The 23,946-nt window shown below is 41.0% G+C and overlaps 1 protein-coding gene across 1 annotated transcript in view; it reads right to left on the minus strand.

Annotated features, from left to right (window-relative positions):
- Positions 1 to 1,546: 1,546 nt before the first annotated feature.
- LOC141796416 (polypeptide N-acetylgalactosaminyltransferase 18-like) overlaps positions 1,547 to 23,946 on the minus strand; it is a 217,857-nt gene continuing 195,457 nt past the window's right edge. The window contains exons 10-11 of the mRNA XM_074677517.1: positions 23,750 to 23,914; positions 1,547 to 4,139 (exon numbers count right to left, since the gene is read on the minus strand). Of these exons, the coding sequence (XP_074533618.1) occupies positions 3,999 to 4,139; positions 23,750 to 23,914 (306 nt within the window). The 3' untranslated portion in view covers positions 1,547 to 3,998. The remainder of the gene's footprint in view (positions 4,140 to 23,749; positions 23,915 to 23,946) is intronic.

Consider the following 23,946-nt stretch of genomic DNA (forward strand, 5'->3'; position numbering starts at 1 on the left):
ACTATGAAGCATGGTTTTTTTTTGGCCCTTGTGCTCGGGTATAGTGATGAACAGCAATGCTCCCTTTCAAACATGCAGTTAAACCAGCAGCACGGCGCAGATAATAACAAACCTGTAGCCCACCATCTTGGCCCATGCACCAAACATACAGACCACAACTGCCATGCTCAACTATGTCTGTTTCCAAATACCTGTGCTCTTTGTGTCCAACAAGAAACCAACAGAAGTTACCAAAAAATCTGCTTTGATTTTTTTTCCCTTTGAATCTGTTTTATTCTAAAACTGTTTACATGGGTTGAAAGGCAAAAATACTTTACGCGTCTCTGAAGTTTTCCCCTGGACAAACAAAGAGAAAAGATGCCCAGCCCCCCCCCCTCTTTGTGCACACCCTGTCTGGGTTTTAGTCTGCTGAAACACCCTGCTCACCAAATGTTTTTACACATTGTCCTCTTCCATAACATGCGGATTTGAAGTCCTGTTGTTGTAAAGAAAGCTGCTCACTGAGAACAAACCACTGTTTGAAGGGTTCTCTGGTTTCTGCATTATGAGGCCTGCACATCAGAGACACTTCTGGTTGAACTTCCACAGTGGAAAAAAATGGAATCTTATCAAGAGTTTTTTTTTTTAAATTTATCTTATTTTCAGTAGAAAATGTCTTTTTAGACTTTTTCTGAGCCACATTCACCTGACCAGTCCAGAAAAATGTCTTATTTCAAGTTATTTAAAGACAAAAATAAGGTCTGAATTGCTTGTAACAAGTTAAAAAAATCTGCCAGTGGAACATGAGAAAAGTTACTTGTATTAAAACATTACTCTAGTTTTAAGCAAATTTTCAAGCAAATTTATCTTGTTTCATTGGCAGATTTCTTTTACTTGTTACAAGCATAGACTGTATATAGAGTGGACAGCGTGGCTCCGCCATTTATCATTGTACGGTTTTGAAGCCAAAATTTCTCCGTCACAGGCGCAGTCATTGTAGCAGTTTGCAGCCAGAGTCTGCACAGGAGAGACTGTGAGGGATTCTGGGAGAATCTGAGTGGAGCTGGGTGACAAAAATAATAATAATTTTTTTTCTTTTGAGAGTCTAATCACTTCTTGACTCTACTTCCGAACATATTTTACGATTTCTGAAAAAAATGCATGAGAACGGCAGCTGTCAATCATTGTTAAACGTGACGTAAAGACTTGTTTTTAACCTCTTATAGCTACTGAGAACGAAACTTTTCCGAAAAAAAGAGGACTTGACTACAAGATAAGCAAATGATATCTTCAAATCATCACAACAATCAGACGTGAGGAACATTTCTATGAGGAGTATTAATTTTTTAAAGTTTGACCACAGCCCATCTGGAATGACTGGGGAGATGGATTTTTTGACCTATACTGCAGCCAGCCACCAGGGGGAGCAGTTTTTCACTTCGAGCCAAGCAAGATGACGTCCATTTTTTTTTTACAGTCTATGGTTATAAGCAATTCAGACCTCATTTTTGTTTTTAAGTACTTTAAAACAAGACATTTTTCTGGACTAACCATTTGAATGTGGCTCAAATCAAGTATAACGACAATTTTTACTTAGAATTAGACAAAAACACTTGATAAGAGTTCAGTTTTTTTCCAGTGCAGGCTTAGGTGGCTGCCTGTACACATGAATGGCCCCACACATGCTAACTGCTTTACAACCCAGTGCTCTCCAAAACCACTATGCAGTCAGAAGTTTTAGAGGTTATCTCAGTTTGAACTTGTTTAGCCCTCTAGATAAGTCAGTATAACATGGTTTGACAAAGACTGGTTGGATAGGCTTACACCTGAAATACACCAGATACGTCTGCAGTGCAACTCTGTGGAGCTGTGTCTTGACTACGTTTGTCAACTTACACCGACTGCGTGTTCAGTCCAACAAGCTGTATGACTGACAGACAGCTGGAGTCACAGACCGAGGAGTTCCCACACTTCTCACTCCATTGATAAGTCTCTTTTTATTCATGTTGGGTCTGGCTCGACTCATTATATCCATTTATCATCATAGTCAAGCTAGAAACAAACTGATTTCTCACGACTTCCTGTCCCACTCAATGTTCCCTACGAATTTATGCGTCACAGGTCTGCGTCCGTCAAAAATAGGATGGCTGCATGTTACCTGCAACATGACGGCCACGCAGACGTGCTGCAACAGAACAGATCCAGTGTAAGTTGACACACTGACTTGCATGAAACCTATTTGAAACAGAGATGCACTGCAGACACATCGGTGTATTTTAGCTGTTATTGAGCCATTCAGATTTGTTCCATCTGACGTTATTTTAGACATACCGATTTGTTCCACATAAATTTTTGCCTGTAAACTTGATAAACGCACTGCAGCAATAACTGAGGGAAATATCTCAATTCACACAATAAGGCCTAAAAAAACGACAGAAAAATCCTTTCAGTTTACTGAACTTTTCTGTTTTTGATTTGCATAAATAGTCTAAAATGTTGTACCATCCACAAGTGGACACAAATGAAGTAATTCTTGAGGAGGAAACCTTGAAATATAATTGTAAATATCTGAACTTTGTTTTCTTCTTGCGCCCACTCATGCATTTTCAACAGTTTGGCTTGAACACACATTTTCTGTCCCCTGTGTGGGTGTTCAATAGATATCTTCTTGTGTAAGTTTTATTATTCCTCTTATGTCTCTGTGAATGCTTCTTAGGAGTATGGTCATGGATGAACTCTAGTAAAGCAGAAAAGAGTGTTGTTGGGTATTCAAAATGGCTCAAAAGAAAAAGCGTGAATTGGAAACTCAAGGGCTGATCTTTTCCTTTTCATCACATCAGCCCTGTTCAGAAAAAAAAAAAAGTGATACAGAAGCTCAGAGGTCATATGCTGGAGAGCTGTCTTTATCAGACTAATGTGCTTACTACGAAATCAGACCTGCTCTGGCTTCCTAGGTGTGCTTGGTCTTCTTTAAACCTGACAGTTTCCACTTCTCTCTCCTTCCTTCACCCAGGTCTGCCTAAGATTTATCAATGCTGCATGAGCCAGAGTCGCGTTAGGCGCTGGTATTAAACGAGCTGGAAGTCTGAAATCTTCTTTTCCGGATGAATCTCTTGCTCTGTGGCTGAACCCATAAAAATGGCGTCTGCGGATGATTGACGGCTCTGCTTCTGATCAAATGAATCCCCGAGCACGCTATGAAACTTTTTGATGAAAAGAGTTTCCCTACAATGCCAGTTTAAATCACTCTGTGGTTATTCTCCGTTTTATCCTCGCCTTTTTTTGTGATGCTGAGGAAATCTGCAGCATCTGTTCTGCATACTCTCTGAGTTCAACTGGTTTGTATGTATAATAACTCAAAACCTGTCTCCACCGTATCATTTCTGTAACACATCAGCCTGTATGCACTGAAAAAATCCTGTTCACGACTCTCTCTGTGCACACAAACCTATTGCAACCCCGCTCACGCAATCTGTTATGGTGATTGTGCGCGGTGACTGAGAAAGTACATGCCCTTTCTTAAACTGAGGACAGGGACCCAAAATTCATCACAGCCCTGCTCCTGCAATAACCGGAGTGCTTACATGATTTCATGAGCCTGTCCCCGAGAACAAGTGACTATATTTCTCATTTGGATTGCAGAGCGGGAAGTTTTAAGAGCTGGAGCTCCATCTGTGAATGTCTCTCCTCTCAGGTCAGCGGTATAAAACGGTTATTAGGTTACTGATGGTCCATGTCTGATTGAAGAACAGCTTTTCCTGTGCAGATTCTCGTTAGAAACAAGTCTGGCATCACAGCTCATTTTTTGGACTCTTAATTTGCTGCTTAGGTCAGCAAGTTATCCCGTTTTTAACTGGAAACTAATTCTCGTGAAGTGCACCAGGACTCTGTGACGGTCAGCTTTGGGTCTGTTTGGGTTTTAGATTTGAAGCAGCAGAGTCTCTCCCCTGAAATTCCTGGCATACTGAAGTAGTCCATCACAACAAAGGTGCTCCAGTGTCAGACTGGTGTCTGTGTGCTCACTGCGGTAGGACAGTCAGTATGTTGGTGATGGTCCACTTCTGATTGGTGCAATCCTGAATAGCAAGCTGGAACTCTGACTGTTTGTTCTCCACCAGCTCTAAACAACGCTGAGTGTCGATGTTCTGGATGGCACCGCCCTGGAGAAGAAACGAGAAAGAGTGAGCCATAAGCACAGGGAAGTTCAAGTAGCATGAATAAACAGGTGATGAAGCTATAGACACACAATCCTGCTCTCCTCTACATCATGCTTAAGCTTTTATTTTTGTTTGCACTGCGATGCATTTTAGTGTATTTTGCACTTTATAGGTAGGGTCTGCTTGATTTTCCTAAAAAATAAAATGTCAACTTTTACAGGAACAATCCTGCTCAATTATCATTTCTGGGCGTCTTTACATGTGTGTCAGTGTCTGTGTCTGCCTCAACCCCCTCCTCTGCCTGTATATAGATGTTTTGGTTGTGTTGGGATGTTTCTGGTTGATTATCTCAGCCAATCACAGAGTGCACAGTGCGCCAGTGACTTTAGCGAGTGGAGACGCTATCCTGAGCAGCTATGATAGTGGGAAACAAAGCGCCAAACCGATAAAGCTTTTTCCTAAGTGAGGGTGAAGCTTGGCTTGACTGTCACTCGTTTTGGGACACTTAGATAGCAGCTCTGGATGAAGAGAAACATAGTTGGCTTTATGCTAAGCAGGTATGTGGTTAGCTTGTGCTAGCATGCCAAGTCAGGTGCATGGCTCTCGAGTCTCTCCCACATAGAAACATGATGCTACTGGTGGTTATTGGGCTAGTGAGTGTGTTCACATGGCTTTGGTTGGAGTCAGTGGGTGTGTGCTGCTGCTGGCACTGAGCCAAAGAGGAGGAGCCCAGTTTGAATGTTGTGTTTACTAACAAGTAACAAAAATTCCTGCAAACCCTACCTTTAAATAAAGTATAGCTAAAGAAAAATGAAGTGATAAGTAAAAAGAGCGGACCTTATGAGACCAATGGAGGCACGATTAAAACACCAAAAACTCAAAGGATGAGCAGCTTCTTAAGTGAATATTCTACAATCTTCATTTGAAACCTTTTTTTAATAAAAAATGAATGTTGGAATAAAAAAATCATCAATTGATAAAATGTTCTTCTTCCAGTCAACCAACAAAGACCAAAAGAATGTGCCACATACTAAAACCAGACATGCACTGTTATCAGACATCTGCAGGCCAGCAGTTATTCACTGCACCCTGTACAGCAGCCAATAACCTTTACAACAAAGGTCGGCAGTCTAGACTTTTCATTTTTGGGGGAACAAACTCAATCTGATGGATGAAGGCTGCAAAATATATGAAGAACTTTACAGAAAAGCTACAGAGGCAAATCAACTGTTCAGCATAGTCAGTTTATTTCTGCCTGTGTTTTGAAACGTGGAGTCCTTTCTCTCAAAGTAAAACTAGTTTAATACAGCAGACCAAGGCCAGCACAGCAGCAAACAATGCTTACACATCCTACACATTCACTCATCAAGTCCACCAAGCAATGCACGCTGAGTGAGATTAAATAAAAGGAAGACTCAGCAATCTTGTGCAGCCTAAATAAAAATAACCTGACACTTTGACTCAGCGTTTTATGGAGACAAGTCTACAGCTGTCCTCAGTAAATTACATCAACCAGAAACTGTAGATGTAGTCCAGTATCACAAAGCTTTTACATTTTTTGTTCAACACAAATAAACTCTGACTAAAAATAAGGTGAAAAGTGTTTTTTTTTTCATCGAAAAAAAAAAGAAAAGAGGCAAGCTAAGTGAAGTATTTCAAGATATTTTTTGTTTATTTCTGAAAGTCATGGCTTATAGGTCATGAAAATCAGTGACCCAATAACTCAAATATCTGAAAAGAACTGAAATAAAGAGAAATGTAACTTTTTAAAAAGGACTTTTTGTATTTAAACACTCAATTCTTGGTTGGGGCTCCTTCACTATGAATGGCTGCATCACTGCAGCAAAGCATGAAGGTGATTAGCCTAAAGCACTGTTAGTACACTGGTCAATCTAGATCTGTAATATTTATATGAGCATCTTCCTGCTGGTAAAGGAAATCAGCATCTCTGTAAAACTTAGCAGCTGAAAGCAGGAAGTGCTCTAAAACCCTGGTACTGTACTGCTATGGAGACTGGACTCGGTAAAACAGTCAACATCATATTGGACTTCAAACACCTTGGATTCTGGGCCTCTCCACTTTTCTTCTGGACTCAAGGACCTTTGTTTCAAAATGCTAAACACTACCAGTCAAAAGTTACGGCACACCTTCAGTGTGTTTTTCTTTATCCTTACTACAAACTGCATTCTGATAATTACTGAAGGCATCAAATAGATCAAGCAAGACATATGGAATAATGTTGCAAAGATGAACTTGTTAAATTACTTTAAATGTGTTTTATATTAAGATTAATCAAAGCAACGACCCTTTGCTTTGATGTTGGCTTTGCAAACCCAAGGCCTTCTCTCAATGAGCGTCATGACGTCATGACCTGAAATGGTCTTCACTTCACAGGTGTGGTCTCAGTGTAACATTTGTTTATTCCATATCCATTTTAGAATCCAAAATCAGAAAACGAATAATGACTTGTTATTTCATTTCTCATTTTCAAATCAAAAGTCAGAAAACAAATAATGGCCTATTTTTCACTGTTTTGATTTTGTTTTGAAATTAAAAATAGAATATGAGAGAATGGAATTATTATGGGAATTTTGTTCTATTCATTTTTGGTTTGTATCATTTTTGATGTGTTGAGACCTGGAAGTTGTTGACTTTTTTTTTTTTTTCCTCAGGAAGGTCAGTCAGTCTTTACCGGGTAATTCCACTGATGGGTGAAATAAGCAGCACGATAGCTGACGTTTTACAGTTATTATTAGTTAACGTATTTGTCAAGGATGGCGGACGTGTACGAGCTTTTTACAGAGGGGATGTGTGTCACACTTAGGGGGCATCAGTAACATGACGTTTCTGCCTGAGGTTGTGTTGGATGCAGAAACATCTGACACTCATTGCAGAGCATCTCAGGACACCCATGTCCTCCAACGTCTCTGAAATGTCTGTGTGGGTCTTACCAGCTTCGACCAACTGCTGAGTAACATCTGCGTATTGTTCTAGTGCGGCCATAGTGGTCTATTTATATGTCACTCACTGTATATCTCCTTCTCTATCTCTGTGAACTGGTTTCAAACTGGTTAAAGACTGGCCTCGCTGAGAAAAAAGTCAACAACTTACTGGTCTCAACACATCAAAAATGATACAAACCAAAAATGAATAGAAAAAAATCCCATGACAATTCCATTCTCTCATACTCTATATTTAATTTAAAAACAAAATCAAAACAGTGAAAAATAGGCCGTTATTTGTTTTCCGATTTTTGATTTGAAAACAAGAAATGAAATAACATGTCGTTATCAGTTTTCCAATTTTGGATTCTAAAACAGATATGGAATGAACGAACGATACACTGATAGTTTGGCTTGTCTGGGTTCAAATGTGGAATTTTCTACCTTCTTACCCAGGTTGGGACCATCAGCTGTGTTGGTTGTTACACAGCTGACAGCCCTGTTTGACAACTGTTAGACCCCATATCAACGCAAGACCCAATCAGCTAAGTGAAGACAGACGACAGTCCATGAAGGTCAGTCTGTCAAGAAAATCAGAAAAACTTTGAATGTATCCCCAATTGCAGTCGCAAAAACCTTCAAATGCTGCAATAAAACTGGCTCACATGAAGAGCGCCGGGATAGGAAGACCAAGAGTCACCTCTGCTGCTGAAGATGAGTTCAGCTGAGTTGCAGACACATCTCTACATCAACTGTCCAGGGGAGACTTTGCCTATCAGGCCTTAATGCTCAAGTAGCTGCTAAGAAACCACGACTGAGGGAAAGCAACACGCTGAAGAGATTTATTTAATTCAAGGAACATAAAGAACAGACATTAGACCAGTGGAACTTGGTGCTTTTGGTCTGATGAGTCCTGAACTCAGTCCAGTTGTTTTGGGATGAGATGGACCGCAGAATGAAGGCACAAGGGCAAACAAGTGCTCAGCACCTGTTGGGACTCCTTCAAGACTGTGGGAAAACAGCATTACTGATATTTGTTTTATTATTTTACTACTCATGATTGCAACTGCACCATTTTAGGTGACCACCTCGTAAAGCTCACTGAGAGAGTGAGCAAAGCAGCCAACAAACTAGAACTACTTTGAGGAATCTAAAGTATGAAACAAGTTTTGAGTTATTGCATGCATAATTACATACATGTTCATTCATAGTTTTGATGTCTTCAGTTTTGATGACAATGAAGAAAAACCATAAAATGAGAAGGCGTGTCCAAACTATTGACTGGTGATTACTGAAATGTGAAAAACAGAACTTTGAACCACAGAAGGACAGTCCACTTTTTTCTCCTTGACTCGATTAAATGAGTCTGACACTGTCACTGTTATCAGGCCTCAACTGTCAAACTTAAAATCTGAAAAAATTCAAAACCAGACATAAAACTAAAGGTGACAGAGCTCCTGTGTCGGCTGCCCCCGGCTGTGGCACAACCTACATCTGCATATCAGCTCTGTGGGGTCAAATGAGGTTTTTAAATCTTCTCTTAAGACTCACCTCTTCTCCCTGGCTTTAAATCAAAGTTGACCGGGTATCTAGCATTACTTTTCAAATTATTTTAATTTATCTTATTCAATTTTTATTTCCTTTAGTTTCATGTTTTTATGTATCTTAGTATTGTATCCTATTATCTGTGCTGTTTTTAACTCGTACAGCACTTTGATCAACTTCGGTTGTTTTAATTGTGCCCTATAAATAAAGTTTGGGTTGAGTTGAGAAATGCTTGAAACATTTTAGCTGGAGTTCAGAGTCAACAATGAAAGGATAATTTTTTTTTTTTTTATAAATAACTGATGGAAAATATTGAACCCTTCACATTCTGACTTGCTGAGCCGCACTCCTAAACAAAAACAAGTTCATGGCTTTTGATTTCACTGTGCTTTCTTTTATTTATTGGTATTCAAATTTCTTGGCATTGCAGCCAAAGTAATATCTGTGCCAATAAAGCTGATCGCATACTGAAGTGAAGTAAAGTGAGGGAGACAGAGGGAAGCAGTGCAGGAAGGTAAAAATGTGTGTGTGTGTGTGTGGGGAGTGATACCTTAGTGTTTGAAGCAGTGTCTCTTTAAATAAGAAGCTTGCTTAGCCCAACATTAGACCCTACCTCTTCATTGTGTCTATGTGAATGTGTGTGCCTGTGTGTGTTTGAACATTAATGCCTCGCAAACAACCCTCTGGCACCCAGAGCAGACCCTTGGTGATATGGCAAAAACAGTAATATGTTTTAATGAGCCTGAACTCAGGCAGTGAGAAGACAAGATCCATTTGTGTCAAACTGGCTGTGGGTTTTAGGAAAGCTGCTTTGCTTTGAAAATCAATATGCTTTACATCTCCTGGAACAACACACACTCCTACCCTCACTCCTACACACACACACACACACACACACACACACACACACACACACACACACACACACACACACACACACACACATGCACATGTATCACAGTGTTTTGCCTCATTTTGGCTGAATGTAGCTGCTAACTCGACATCCTCATGGACATGGTTGAACACACCACAAATAAAACGAGAAAGCAGACATATGTAGAACAGAAACACAGTCCCGTTCCCCTTGAGGCTTTCAGCCCCCTGACAGGATATCGATTTTCTCAGCCTGACGCTGTGTGTGCACAGCTGCTGCTGCTGCTGCTGCACAGAGCTGTTTGCCCACACATCAGCTGGACGGCATGTGTAGGTGCTCGCTCTCTCCAGAACAAAGTGTCCACTCATTGATGCCCCACACATGTATGTAACCCTCTCCTCTCACATACATACACCCACAAACACACACAGTCAGGGAGAGATGGACAGAGCAGGGAAGGAATCCAGCTCAGATCCACATATTGGATTTGTATCACTTTATCGCTCCTGACATGATCTGAGTGAAACACTGAAATAAACCAGGAGACGGTTCGATTTATTATGATGAAACAGTTAAAACTCTTTGGACGACGTTCGCGTTCTTATTAAGTACATTCATGTGTGATAAGTGGAGCATGATGCCTCTCTAAACCCACTCAGCCACAGATTATCTTTGTAGAGTTGGATGAGTGCACCACTTCAAGTTATTACAAAGGTTAAACTTTCCAAAGGTTTCAACATTTGAACATTGATTTTTCTTCATTTGCTGCTTATTTGTTGAGGATTGTTACTGTTCAGACGTTTCATTTTCAAAATCGACGTCTCCATATCCCTGATGACTTATAGTCCCAAACTACACATCAGCTAATCTTAGCACAACGATCAAGATGAAGAAATTGAAAATCCAGACAAAACACACTGTGGTGTAAAATCAGCCCACAAAATGTGCCATTTATTGACAAAAGCTTTAATTAGTAGTGCTTGTGAATGTAAAATCCTGACCTAAAACGAGATGTTTGGAATTTTGAGGATTCGCCGGTGTCAGCGATTCCTTTTTTGACCAATCAGGAACAAGTCTGACCTGATTGGTCCACCAGAGCAGACACCCCGAACCCCCCCCCCTGCCCACTCTCCACCCCACTGCTGGAAAGTTGAAGAGCCATCACTACTCTGTTTGTGGCTGTAAACAGCGACATAATTCCATGCACAAGCTTCCCATCTCGTTAGAAGACAAGACTAAGTGGCTAGAGTTCATTTATCAAGGAAATGTTCCAGCTACACTCAGTAAAACTGTGCATGTGTGTGCTAGTCACTTCTGGGCCGACTGCTTTTCCAACTTTGGACAGTACAACAGAGGGCTAGCGAATAGACTGGTCCTGAATCCAGGCGCATTACCAACCATCCGCCAACAAACCTCAGACCCTGGAAATGTGAGTATTTTAAATGCTGTGTGCTGTGGAGCAGATGTTAGAGCTTTTCCTCAGTGCCCCCCCCTGTCTCTGTGTTAGCTTCAGGATGCTAACTGTAGCTGCAGTTAGCCTGTTGTTTTAGCCTGTAATGTTACAGTAAACGAGCTTCGCTGTTTTCTAAACATTGAGCACTCAGAGCTCGTGGCGCCGCTCTCAGTGACGCTGAAGAGCAGGGCGGTATCAGTGGTGGCTCATTTACATATGAAGGTCACGCTCACTAAATCAGAGCGTTCTGAACAGAGGGGCTATGAGAGCCTGGAAACAATGCTGCTGTGCTTGATTTATTGGCTTTTTGGACCAAAACATGTTACTACCATTTCATGAAGACATCAATGATCCATATTAAACTGCAGGAAAGGAGCAGAATATGGGACCTTTAAATACTAGGTTTCCCCACAGAGAGCGCCAAAAATCTCCAACCATTTACTTCAAACATAGGTAGCCTTGTTCAGTGCATTTTCTCTTACAGTGAGAACTAACTGCATAAAACAAATAATTTCCAGTTGTCTTGCTAATTAACTACCCAGCAGTTAAATATTTGATTGGTTAAAGTCCTGTAAAGGTTATCCGCAGGATGGACCGAGCAAATTCAGAACACAGCAGCCAGAATCCTGACATGCAGAAGAAAATGTGTGCAAACTATCACACAGTTTTAAAAATACTTCACTGGCTCCCAGATCAATACAGAATCAATCTCTTATTATTAGCCCTTAAAGTGCTCAAATGTTCAGCTCCTCTGTACATTTCTAACTTGCTCACAGGGGATGGTCTGATCAGATCCCTGAGGTCATTAGGTGGAAGTCTTCGAACTGAACCCAGAGCCAGATCAAAGTCTGATGGAGGGGCCTTCAGTTACTGAGGTCCTCTCTCTGGATTAACTGCCTGCTGACCTGAGGTCCATCACAACTGTCTTTTAAAACCAAACTCAAAGCCTTTTTATTCTCCAGACCATACGAACAGTTGTACTGTTAGCCGGTTACTATGGTGACTCTAGAGGTTAACTGCTTGTGCAGCAATGTTATAGGATTTTACTTTCTTTCAGCATTGTGTTTGACTGCTGTATGCTGTGTCTGATGATTGCAACTTTTTGTTTTATGTCTTCTTTCTCGCTGCAAAGCACATTGAGCTTCCTTGTAATGGAATGTGCTTTACAAACAACATTGTTGTTGCTACAAATATGATTGTCAAAAGCAACATCAATATACACACACTGGCCACTTTATTAGGTACACCTTGCTCCCTTTTGCCCTCAGAACTGCCTTAATCCTTCATGGCATCGATTCAACAAGGTACTGGAAACATTCCTCAGAGAGTTTGCTCCATATTGACATGATAGCATCACACAGTTACTGCAGATTTGTCGGCTGCACATCCATGATGAGAATCTCCTGTTCCACCACATCCCAAAGGAGCTCTATTGGATTGAGATCTGGGGACTGTGGAGGACATTTGAGTACAGTGAACTCATTGTCATGTTGAAGAAACCAGTCTGAGATGATTCCAGCTTTATGACATGGAGCGTTATCCTGCTGGAAGTAGCCATCAGAAGATGGGTACACTGTGCTCATAAAGGGATGGACATGGTCAGCAACAATACTCAGGTAGGCTGTGGACTTTAAACCAGGCTCAGTTGGTACTAAGGGGTCCAAAGTGAGCCAAGAAAATATCCCCCACACCATTACACCAGCAGCAGCCTGAACCGTTGATACAAGGCAGGATGGATCCTGTTTTCATGTTGTTGACACCAAATTCTGACCCTACCATCTGAATGTGGAGCAGAAATCCAGACTCATCAGACCAGGCAACGTTTTTCCAATCTTCTATTGTCCAGTTTTGGTGTTGCTGTGTGAACTGTAGCCTCAGTTTCCTGTTCTTAGCTGACAGGAGTGACACCGGATGTGGTCTTCTGCTGCTGTAGCCCATCTGCCTCAAGGTTGGACGTGTTGTGTGTTCAGAGATGCTCTTCTGCAGACCTCGGTTGTAACCAGTGGTTATTTGAGTTACTGTTGTCTTTCTATCAGCTCTAACCAGTCTGTCCATTCTCCTCTGACCTCTGGCATCAACAAGGCATTTTGGCCCACAGAACTGCTGCTCACTGGATATTTTCTCTTTTTGGGACCATTCTCTGTAAACCCTAGAGATGATTGTTGGTTAAAATCCCAGTAGATCAGCAGTTTCTGAAATACTCAGACCAACAACCATGCCACGTTCAAAGTCACTTAAATCATCTTTCTTCTTCATTCTGATGCTCGGTTTGAACTGCAGTAAATCGTCTTGACCATGTCTACATGACTACATGCATTGAATTTCTGCCATGTGATTGGCTGATTAGCATTGTCGAGCAGTTGGACAGGACAACAAAATGGTTGTGGTGAGTGTATCTTGATCACATATGTAGCTAATAAACCCAGATTAATGAGTTTGGCATATTTCACCTCTGCCTGTTGGCACTAATATGAAGGTAAAAGTTTTAAGATTTTTTTTGTCTTATCATGGTCGTGAGTGTTGGTAAATACTGACAGTCTCTGGACACAGATCTGAGAAAAGCTTAAAGAGTCACTGAGCTCTGACCATCTCTGATAGGTGAAGTAGAGGAGGCTGAGCTGTTATCAGTCACTATCCCTGCTGTGTTCTGTGAAGTGTTTACTTCATGCACCATCTCCAGCTTTGCAGATCTCTCCGTCACAGCTGACAGATTTTGTGGCTTCAACCTCTCCTATCTTTTTCATGCTGTTTGCATCTTTCTTCCTGGTTTTCATGTAAACATTACATTAAAGTGACCACACTTCTTTCAGCACACTTACATGATAAAGACCCTTTTGATTCTGTGATCAAAGATATCTTCTTTTTTTTTTTTTTTTATCTTTCCTGAGCTCTCTTGTCAGCTGTTAAACACCATTTTTGAAGTGTTTAAAGTAATAAAAGTATCCCCCATGCTGTTTACTGTTTCAGAATGTTAATGCGACCTGGGGTCTCCAGCCCTCTTCAGCTCTTCAGGGCCGTTATCTCACTGTTTTGGCTCTCATCAGAGTAATTTAAACAAAGCAGCTGTCAGAGTGCTCAGGTACACCCACCTCTGCACTGATTGTTCTTTATCAGTGCGCTTTATTGTTTTTTTTTCTACAGCTTAAAGCTTTTCCACAGTGGCCGAAACAGTCAACTAAGACGGTTTACATTTTGATCTGTATGGTTGCATTACTATGTATTAGTCTCCTCATAAAGTAACCTGTCCATCCCAATAAGTTAAACAGATCATTTACTACAAAGTCTACTAAAAAACTCAAAGGCTTTGGAGGACGTTTCAACCAATTATCAGCTGGATTTCCCCCAGGACGGAAGAAAAAGCTGGAAACTGTTGACACCTCATCAATCAGTCACTCTCATCTGCAGAGCTTTGTCAGACACATCCTGACAGCATGTCATCTTCAGAGATAAATTTAGTTTCTAGGTCACAGTTTTTTTATATTAAATTTGCTGCATGCAGTGAATAGCCCTTTCCCCCTGAAGACTTCTGATGTTTTATTTCATAAAGGTTTTTTAATTTGAAATGACAAGGTGGTCGTTCATTTCGTTAGTGGAGCCTGGTTGGTGTGGAGTGATGGAAGCTACTTCAGTCATTGTTTCTAGAGTAACAATGGATTTTGGGTTTTGTACTATTACTTCATCAAACCAGAGGCAAAGTCAAAGCGACAAACTAACAATTGAGAGTGCAGTTCCTTAAAGATGCTGTGAGGAGGATCTGTTTTAATTGCACTCCCTCACCACCTTGTGGCCCAGAGTCTTCGCACACTGTTGTAAATTACTTTTATTGAGGCATGCGTTTGTTTTGGAATTAAATGGAGATCAGATCGAATCAAATTTTCTTTGTTAAAGACAACTTTTTACTGGATACAACACGCTGAGGTCAAGGACTTATTAGTACAGGTATGTGGTGCTACAGTTTACAATGTGACATCAAGCAAACGTAGCAGCCGGCTTTATGTTAGCGTCATCATCGGCACAGTGCTCCGACGTATCTGTAGGCTAACATGAAAACAAGTAAACACTGTCAGTTTGTAAGTAGTTTAGTAGCTGTTTATATTCAGCTCAGCTGGCTGTCCGGTGCTCTAAGACATGTCTGTAATGTGTAATGTCAGTAAAGCCTGGTTGTGTCCTGCCAGTCATCTACCAATCAGAGCTAACATAACCTCACTCTTCATTGTTGTTAGTCGCGGCCCTGTTGGCTATGCTCTCTCTTCTTTGTCTGTTTCTTGTAGTTTTTTTTAAATCTCTTTTTCATAATTTTTGTATTTGGAGTGGATCATTACTTTGCATGGCTCATCTGTTGGTCATGGACACCAAACTTTTTGTGGCGTCAGTGATATTTTTACTATTTTTTCTCCTGTGTTTGTCTGGAGATCCTACATGTAACCATGGCTGCATTGTTTACATGTGAACTCAGCTGTTAGCAGCCTGTAGCATGTCAATGCTAACTGGTGTAAGGCCTGATGTCTTCCCACAAGGTGAGGAGAAGGAGGTGAGGACGGTGTGCTGGTTCTCAGGTGAGAGCAACATGGACCTGTCCTTCCATCCATCGTTATTAGGATCATAAGATGGACGAGCTAGCTGTGCTAACCCAGCAACAGAGGGAATACCAGAGGGCAGAGTAGCATCATGCTATTCACAGACATCGCTAACGGTGCCTAACATCAGACACCAACGCCAGATTGGAAGAACTTCACCTGCTGGGAGCAGACAGGATCCAGGAGACAGAGATGGAGCATGACTGAAGAAGCTCAGTCCTGGACCCTGTGGAGGTGGAGGCTGGCTGAACTGGACAATGATGGACAAGCTGTCATCATCTGTTTTCTTATGGACCTTTTTACACTTTCTATACACTTTCTTACTTTTGTTTTCTTGATTGCTATAGTGGCTTCAATTTTGTTGTTCTTGTTACAATGACAATGAAGTTCTATTCTATTCTATTCTATTCTATTGATAGACTCTCAAGTTTGAACAGACCACTGCAGAATAACTGCTGCATGTTGGCTGGACTGAACATTATCACAAACAGTTTAGCTCCTGTGTTATAGAGAGATACAGCCCAAGCTAAAGGCTAATTAGCCTTTAGCTTGGGCTGTATCTCCCTCCTTTTTAGCTTTCTTCTGCTCTTCTGTCCTTTTTCTGTCCGACAGCCAGACTCCTGTGTCCACCAGCACTACAAAATTAGTCATAGAAATCGTTTTCAACGGAGATAAAACACAGATTTCTGTGTTTTATCTCTTCTCTCTACTAAACTTCTTCAGCTGGCATGGTGTTGTCATAGAGACCTAGACTTGCTGTAAATCAATCTGGTGCTGGTCGACCCGATTGGGAAGCTAAGAAGTAGCATTTTAAAATAACCTGGAATCAGCAATACTAGCGCTGATAATCTCATTTTAAAGTGTGGATTACGATCAGCCCTTTTAAGCTCTCTGAAGGACTTTGAGTGATTGTCTCTTGATATCTTGTTTGTGTTTGGAGGCCCACATATTACTATCAAGACATGCTCTCACTGACAAACACAGCCAGCTGTTCCCAGTAAATACTTCCATATCCCCCTGTGTGTTTTATATTTTTCACTCAGCACTAAATGGAGACAGACCCAGTGTGCATCTAACTTGTTAACAACTGGAGAAATGCATCCAAACGATAAAAGATGAGTGTTGGTAAAGAGCAACAGCAAGAAGAATGCACATTAGCAACACGTGTAATTCTCTGTTTCACTGAGTTCCTTAGATCCTCAAATAATTCTTCACTGTCTCATTTTTATAACAGCTCTATAACCTGATTCCTGTGCTGTGAATGCATGTGTAAAGTACACAGGGAAACAGATGAAATATGTATTAAGAAAACCTTTGATGCAGACTTTTTTTTTTTTTTTTTAGCATTCCACTCAAATCAACCTAGGGCTGCTGCCTTTATGGCTTTCCTCTACTGCAGTGCACAAAATACACCTAGCCCTCTTGGTTTCTGCTTTCAGACACAGCATGAGCTCTGCAGCTCTGGGTTTGACATTTTCAGCTTTCACTCTGGCTGCTGCAGTGGGCTGCTAATGGGACATCATAGCAGGAGAGAGTTATAATGGAGGCCCTCTCTGATGGCTCTTACTGTATATAGTGCAGAGGAAGAACTTGAGGGGCATTAAAGTACTCACAATGATCTTTTTTACCTTCTATGCTGAACACCTGTCATTGGCTTTCTCTGAGTGTTCGACCTCCTGAGTGACTTCCAGCAAGTGTACTTAAAAGTCTGTGCTTTACCTCTTGGCTCCCAGGAGGAGGGCAGCTCGGAGTGATTGTACAGAAGCTGGGCTAAAGCATATACAAGCACACACATATTCCTGTTCCCACCATCTCTTTCATGCACGTATGCACCCTCATGCACATGCAGACAAATACTTGGCGTCAGTCCAACACCTTGTCCTCAGTTCAGCAGCGAGCCCGTCTGTCATTCTACAGAGTGCAGAGTTGGACCACACTATTGATTCACGGCTATTAAGGCGGGAACACTAGTTAATCAGCCGGTCAGACAGCCAGTCAGCCAGAAAGCTATCAGACCGCCAGGCAACGGGTTGGCCAGCACGTCAGGCAATCTGTCAGCTAGACGCTCAATCCCTAAGTCATTCACCTCAAAGGATGTGATGAGTAAGACAAGGTGGTGCACCAAGTGGTTTTGCTTCTTCAAATGTAGCTCCTTTAAAGCTTAACCTGTAAAGCCTAATTCTACTAACTGAAAAAACACAGTATGAAACAGGTATGTTAACATGCAAAGCCTCTGTGAAGTGTGTTGTGGAGTTGCTGGTTATTTTATCTGGGCTTAGCTTCCAGCTCATGAAGGCCTCCTGCAGGACTTCAGTTTTCACTCTGGAGGGTGATCTTGGGGCAATACTTGGTTTGGCATCAGGCACTTTTCATCTCCCAGTCTTTCTTAAAACATACTGAGTCCCGCTGGACAACATATCTGGGGTCAGAGCTGAAAGCAGCCACTCTGTCAACCGACGCTTTGTTGTACATTATTGGCAGAGCTTTTCTCGCAAAGTAATTATGACAGGGTGACTAAGAGTCAGTGGTTTTTAGCAGCTGCATGAACCTGTCCTGTTCTGCAGTTGCAACTCAGACCATGATTCATCACTGTCTTGGTAAGATCGACCAAGAAAAAAAAACCTTACATTTGGACTGTTGGCGCAAATGACAGATTATTTATCTTTTTTTTTAAAGCGGAGGTATTCTGCATTCCCAAATTTTAAACATGATATAAAGTAACATACAAAGTTGCAAGGTGTCTGAATAAGGATGTCCTAACTGGTTAATGACACATTGGAGGGTCTGTCTTCACACCCACATGTCTGCCATAGGGTCCAGAGAACTGACCAATCAGAGGGACGGGGGTTTGTGGAGCCAGGAGCCAAGAGAGACCATCTCTGCAGCTAAAACAAAGTTTTTCAGACAGAGGCTGAAATAAGGGTCAGTGTAAGAAAAATGTGGATTTCTTTTGAGCTTCAGATTCTGTAAAACTACTATAGGGGTACCAGAGGGACAATATCAAGCCTGAAAACAGCACAATAAACCCTCTTTAATCATTAAAGATATATTTCATGCTCAGACTTTTTTGTTTTTATCTGTTTTAAGGTATTCTCAGTGGAGCACATTGTTCAGCAGCTCTTCTTAAAATCTGAACTCAAACTATCTCCAAATCATCGAGCCAGTGTTTGTTCTTTTGACAACCAGCTCCTCCACAGCATCTCTTAATCCGAGCATGAGGGGCTTTGGGTGTACAAACACCATCCATGGTTCGCTTCTAGAGAAGCACTCGAAAGTTCTGAAATTGACTTTTCTTGACAGATCTCCCTGTTGCTTGCGAACCTTATCTGGCACACAACTTCCCATTGATGGTCCAGGACAGCACTCTATCCAGTAATGACCTTCTGAAGCTTTTCCTGCGTATTGATCGCTCTGAGGATCTGAGCCAGTGAGCAGCAAATATGTCCATACGTTGTTTTCTCATCACCACTCCAACAAAATGTTAACTGTCCAAGCTGAACTCAGGCAACCGGCACTCTTGGAGGACTGGAGACTCATAAAGCATTTAGTGTTTTCTTTTGCTTTACGCCTATAATCAAAGATCTGATGTACTGGCTTTGAGCTCTACATGTGAACTACACAGTTGTTCTGTGCCTGAAGGCAGCTTGTGTAAACCAAAGCGGCTGCTCCTGATGCAACTTAATGAAAGTGTGTTTACAGTGTGTATACAGTACCTGGCCCCTGGCTCTGTGTATTGACTGATCTCCTTTTACCTATTTTCCTTTATTGATTTTTTTCTTATTGAATGAAAAAACATTGCCCTTGTGCTTTCTCAGTAGTTAAACACCAAAGGTTCTTTTATACACAGTGCATCACACGAGCAGAGGGTAATATTTGCCCTGCACAAATGTGTCAAGTCTGACGGCAGAATCAGACGCAGCCTTCCAATTATAAGTTCCTAAAATGTTATTGGCTAAAGCCCCGGCTGTGTGTGCAGAGAGTGGAGAAAACAGGAGCTGGTATTTGCTGAACTCAGAATCTCTGAGTAGGTAGCTACTTGGCTGGGAGAAGTTATAAATTACTGATTATAATGAATTGAACATGATCCAAGTTTCTGAGTAAGACCTCTCTATTAGTTTGACTTTCATAACATCTTTTCTGAGCTTCAACTAAAAACACTCTCATGATGCAGGAACAAAAAAGCCATGAGAGTTAAAGAGTTTGAGGTTTATTTGACGTTAAACCACTGTGACGGCTTCACACTTTGAGTTGCTTTCCTCATCTTTGTATAAATTCACAGTTTCTTGATCAATATTAAGAAGTGCTGTTTCTCTTGATGTCTCCGCTTTGATCCTATCCACAAGCAGGCACGTCTGCTCCTCACTCCTCTCTTGTTTGTTTTGCCCTGAGTTTAATGAACATGAAGTGCTTAACGTCTGCAAAATGAAACGTTTTATTGGGCTGCCTTGAGGTAAGTGGTGTCCATCAAAGACACATAAAAGCAGCCGACAAAGTAAAGCAGGAGAAAATCCTCCATCGTCAGAAAACAGTAGCAGCTGTATCAAAAAGAATGACCTGCTGCCGGGCAGAGCTCCTCCTCTCTCTCCTCCTCCACCTCTCCTGTTCCCTCTATTGATGAGAATTCCCTCGGGGTCCAGCTCAGTTCAATATTGTAAAAGATCCACTCATCAATAATTCACAAAAACTGACTGCCCGCTTTACATGAAACGATGCGTGCCCTCCTCCGTCTCCACTTCTCTTTTTGCATCACCTCTCCCCGGCTGCTGTTCCCTCCATCTCTCCCTCCCTCTTCTCTCTGCTTTCTATCCTCCTCAGGTGTTCTTCCTTTTTTGTTCCCCTACAATCCCTTCTTAACGCTCCTGTCTTTTTCTCCCCCCTGCCTGAGTTTTTGTCTGGCACCACCTGTATGTTTCTTCTTTGTGCTTTCTTCATCTCTCATCTCCATCTGTCTCCATCTGTGTGCTCTCTGTAGCCCACTTTTTTTGTGTCCATATCGTTAGAAGTGCTATCGCCTATAAATACAAACACACATTCATGGTTAGTGAGTAAATCTACTTTGTTAACGCAGGCGAGGTGTGTTTCTGTTTGATCCGACTGCTGTGTGTTGGTGCAAAGGCTGCTTGCATCCTGATTAGTATTAAACTACGTTGCATATATTATCCAGAAAGTGTGATCATAAATCAGCAGATGTACCATTAGCTCTGTTAACAGAGTAGATATCTTTAATTATTTGCTTGGTTAAACAATGTTTAGCTTAATGTGCCAGCACTTTGTTTTAGATTAACAGAAAATGTATTATTAAGTTTATTTACTGAACACGTCAGATGTTATGCACTAGCTATTTTTCTTATATTAATAAGTATCTAGATCATTTTGTGTAATGTGAAAGAGAATTATGAACAACTTTGCATTAAAAGGCTTATGTTGACCCAAAGATAATGTTCATTCTTTTGTCTTTTTGTGCAATGACTGATCGACTGGTTGGTGAGCAGGTGTGATTTGAGTGGATTAAAAATTTTCTTTGATTGGCCCCAAAATCAAAAGAACAGAGTAAGCACAACTTACTTTAACTTTATAGAGGAGAAAATGTGGACTATCACTTTGTTTGAGGATACAAGCTTCAAACTGTAAAGCACCAGGATCAAACCTGAGCTGCTGTTTAGAAACTTTACCAACTAAGGGCCTGATCTACCAAAGGTTTGTGTGTATAAAAACATGAGAACACATGCTAGCATGTGCAAAGCTGATTTACTAAGTGCACCAAGGATTGCACCTGTCAAATGAGTAAAATAGCATGTACAGTCCATTTAGATTGTTTGCCTTCATGAATAAGCAGAATAGATGCAGATCTTCTGGACACACAAAGTTCTGGGAAGAGGAAATGCAAAGGTAATCATTCAGTGTTCACAGAGTAAATTAAAAAACCTGAAACTGTTTTTGCACCTATATTTAGCACGTTTGAAAGGCAGGTGCAAACTGAGTGTTACGCACAAACGGTCATTGCACTGTAAACCCTCAAGTTTAAATGACTCCATTGGACTATGCTACATAAACTTAAAATTTGTTAGTGAGTTCAATTCACTCAAATGTCTGAGTTTTCAGTGTTGAAAATGATGATTTCTGAGTAGATTTAACTTTTGTTACTGTTTAAGTAAGCACAACTTAGAATCATTAGTTTGTGACTGTGTTTTGGTTTTGGTTGTGGTTCTCTGTGCTCGACATTATATAAACTGTTTGTCTGTGGGTCACAGCATGGACCAGCTGTCTGTGCTCTATGTGGTGTGGACTGACTGTGTCAAAAGTAAATAAATATATCTTTTTACACTTAATTTCAAAATTTGGCAAAATAGCATGATCGTCCAGTCAAACATTTAATTTATGAATATATTAACCAGTAGGCACACTGCAAAAGTCAGTAGGTACAAGACCCTGTGCCGTGGAGCACAGACCACCAGTCAGTGCCGTGGGGCTCAGACAACCTGTGCCCCCTGAAGAACAATATTACAATGAACAGCAGGGTCTCATATCTACTGCCTTCCCTCATCACTCACGGTTACCAAAGTTATGATATGAGAGTTGATTTTTGTTGTGACAGCGTTTGTAACCATGAGTGAGGAGGGAACACTGTGGATATGAGACCCAGCTGTACTTTAAAATGTTATCTAATTTAGTTTTTTAAATTTGATTCAATTTTTTATCATTACATTTATCTAATTCATAATGCAAATTTATTGATATCACATCTTTCAGTTTTGAGTAAGATCAATGTATTATGTTTTACAGTGATTTACAACATTTTTTAACATGACTTAATATTTCAATTTGTAACAAATAAGCATCAGGTTTATTTGATTAAAGTCATTCAGTAGAATGATTTTGCATAAAAATCTTAACTACTTAAGATGTTGAGCTAAATTAACTTATTTCATTACTTAGTCTTTTTTTAAGGTAACTGGTTTACAAGCACTTTTCAAGTAAACTCCACTTATCTGGGTTTACAGTGTGTGGAGAGAAGAAGGCAGAGGTGCAATGACAGACGAGGGGGACAGAATCTGTGTGTGCGTATCTACATATTTGATTTTTTCATTGGGGCTTTGTGTTTTCGCTGGTTGCACTGGTCTCCACCCTAGTGTCATGTAATGTATCAGGCCCACTAATAGCATGTGCAATTTTTTAGTTTGTACACCCAATTTAGTGCTCGTTATCTGGGATCTTAGTGGATCAGGCTCACAGAGTTACACTTTTAACTCCTTTTCTCAAACAGAGGGAAAGTTTGTCCCGAGATATCTGGCTAAATGTTAAACTTGCCATTTCAAAATCATTCCCCACTTCCTTCTGAATCTTTCATATATCTGTGATCTCATCTGGTATGTACAAAAAAGGCAAGTTCCTCTTCTCAGGTCTCATTCCACTTCTCCAACAAACTTTTTAAAGCAGAAAAAAAAGGCTTCTCTTCAAAACCCCCACGGGGATAGGCCTAATGGGTTTCATCTCTTTGACTTCTGATGTTATTGAGAGTGAGATTCAGAGTCTGGCCAATGCTAATTAGGAGCAGATTCTGCTGCCAGTGTACCCAGCAGCTGCAGACCCTGAGGAAGCTGCAGAGCTGGAGGATGGTGAGGAATTGAACTCTGGAGAGACCGGACGGTGGATAAGTGAGATTATCTCAATGATGTTCAAGTAACTCTCTTATTCAGACTGATGTCGGGGTAAAAACAGCACTTGCATTCACTCATATACACACACACACACAGCCCAGAGATGCCTAATGCTTGAATACAGTAGTTTCTTCATCAGACTAATTATCCAGGCTCTCTCTACTTATCTGTCACATTGTAGGACAACATTAAAAGTGTGAAGATTAAAAATGAGACAGAGACAGACGTTTAAAGACAGAAGCTGTGGATTTGTGGAAGCTCATTAGCCAAAAAGAAGAGCTTTTAAAATGTCTGTCATATAAAAAAGAGAAGGAATGATCCATGCTCTCTGAACGCCAGAGGAGGTGATTCTTAGGCTCAGAGGCAAAGAAGTACAAATCCCCTTCAATTCAATTGAAAGATTGCACTGTTAACCTTTCAGCTTTGCTCTTGCAGACAGGAATTAGCAGAAAAATGTTTCAACACACTCAGAAAATGTTAGCAAAGCAGTACATCAAAGTTTCAGAGTGAAAACCACACCACACATGTCAGACTGTAAAGATCCTTTGTTTCAGAGCTGTGTACCTGACTGAATGTCCAGGTGAGCTTCATGTGTTTGGTCGCTGCGTAGCTGCACTCCAGCAGTCGCGGCCTGCTGTTCACGTCCACCAGACACTTGTTGTCGTCATCGTCGATGGTGGGGCTCAGCACTCCCAGGTGAAGCTGCTGAGAGCTGGTGTAGTAGACATTCTGTTGGATGACAAACACAAAGACTGAAGAGG

This window comes from Halichoeres trimaculatus, unplaced genomic scaffold (assembly GCF_033239565.1).
Source record: "Halichoeres trimaculatus isolate MK-OKI-2021-1 unplaced genomic scaffold, fHalTri1.1 fHalTri1_scaffold_10, whole genome shotgun sequence".
Taxonomy (NCBI): domain Eukaryota; kingdom Metazoa; phylum Chordata; class Actinopteri; order Labriformes; family Labridae; genus Halichoeres; species Halichoeres trimaculatus.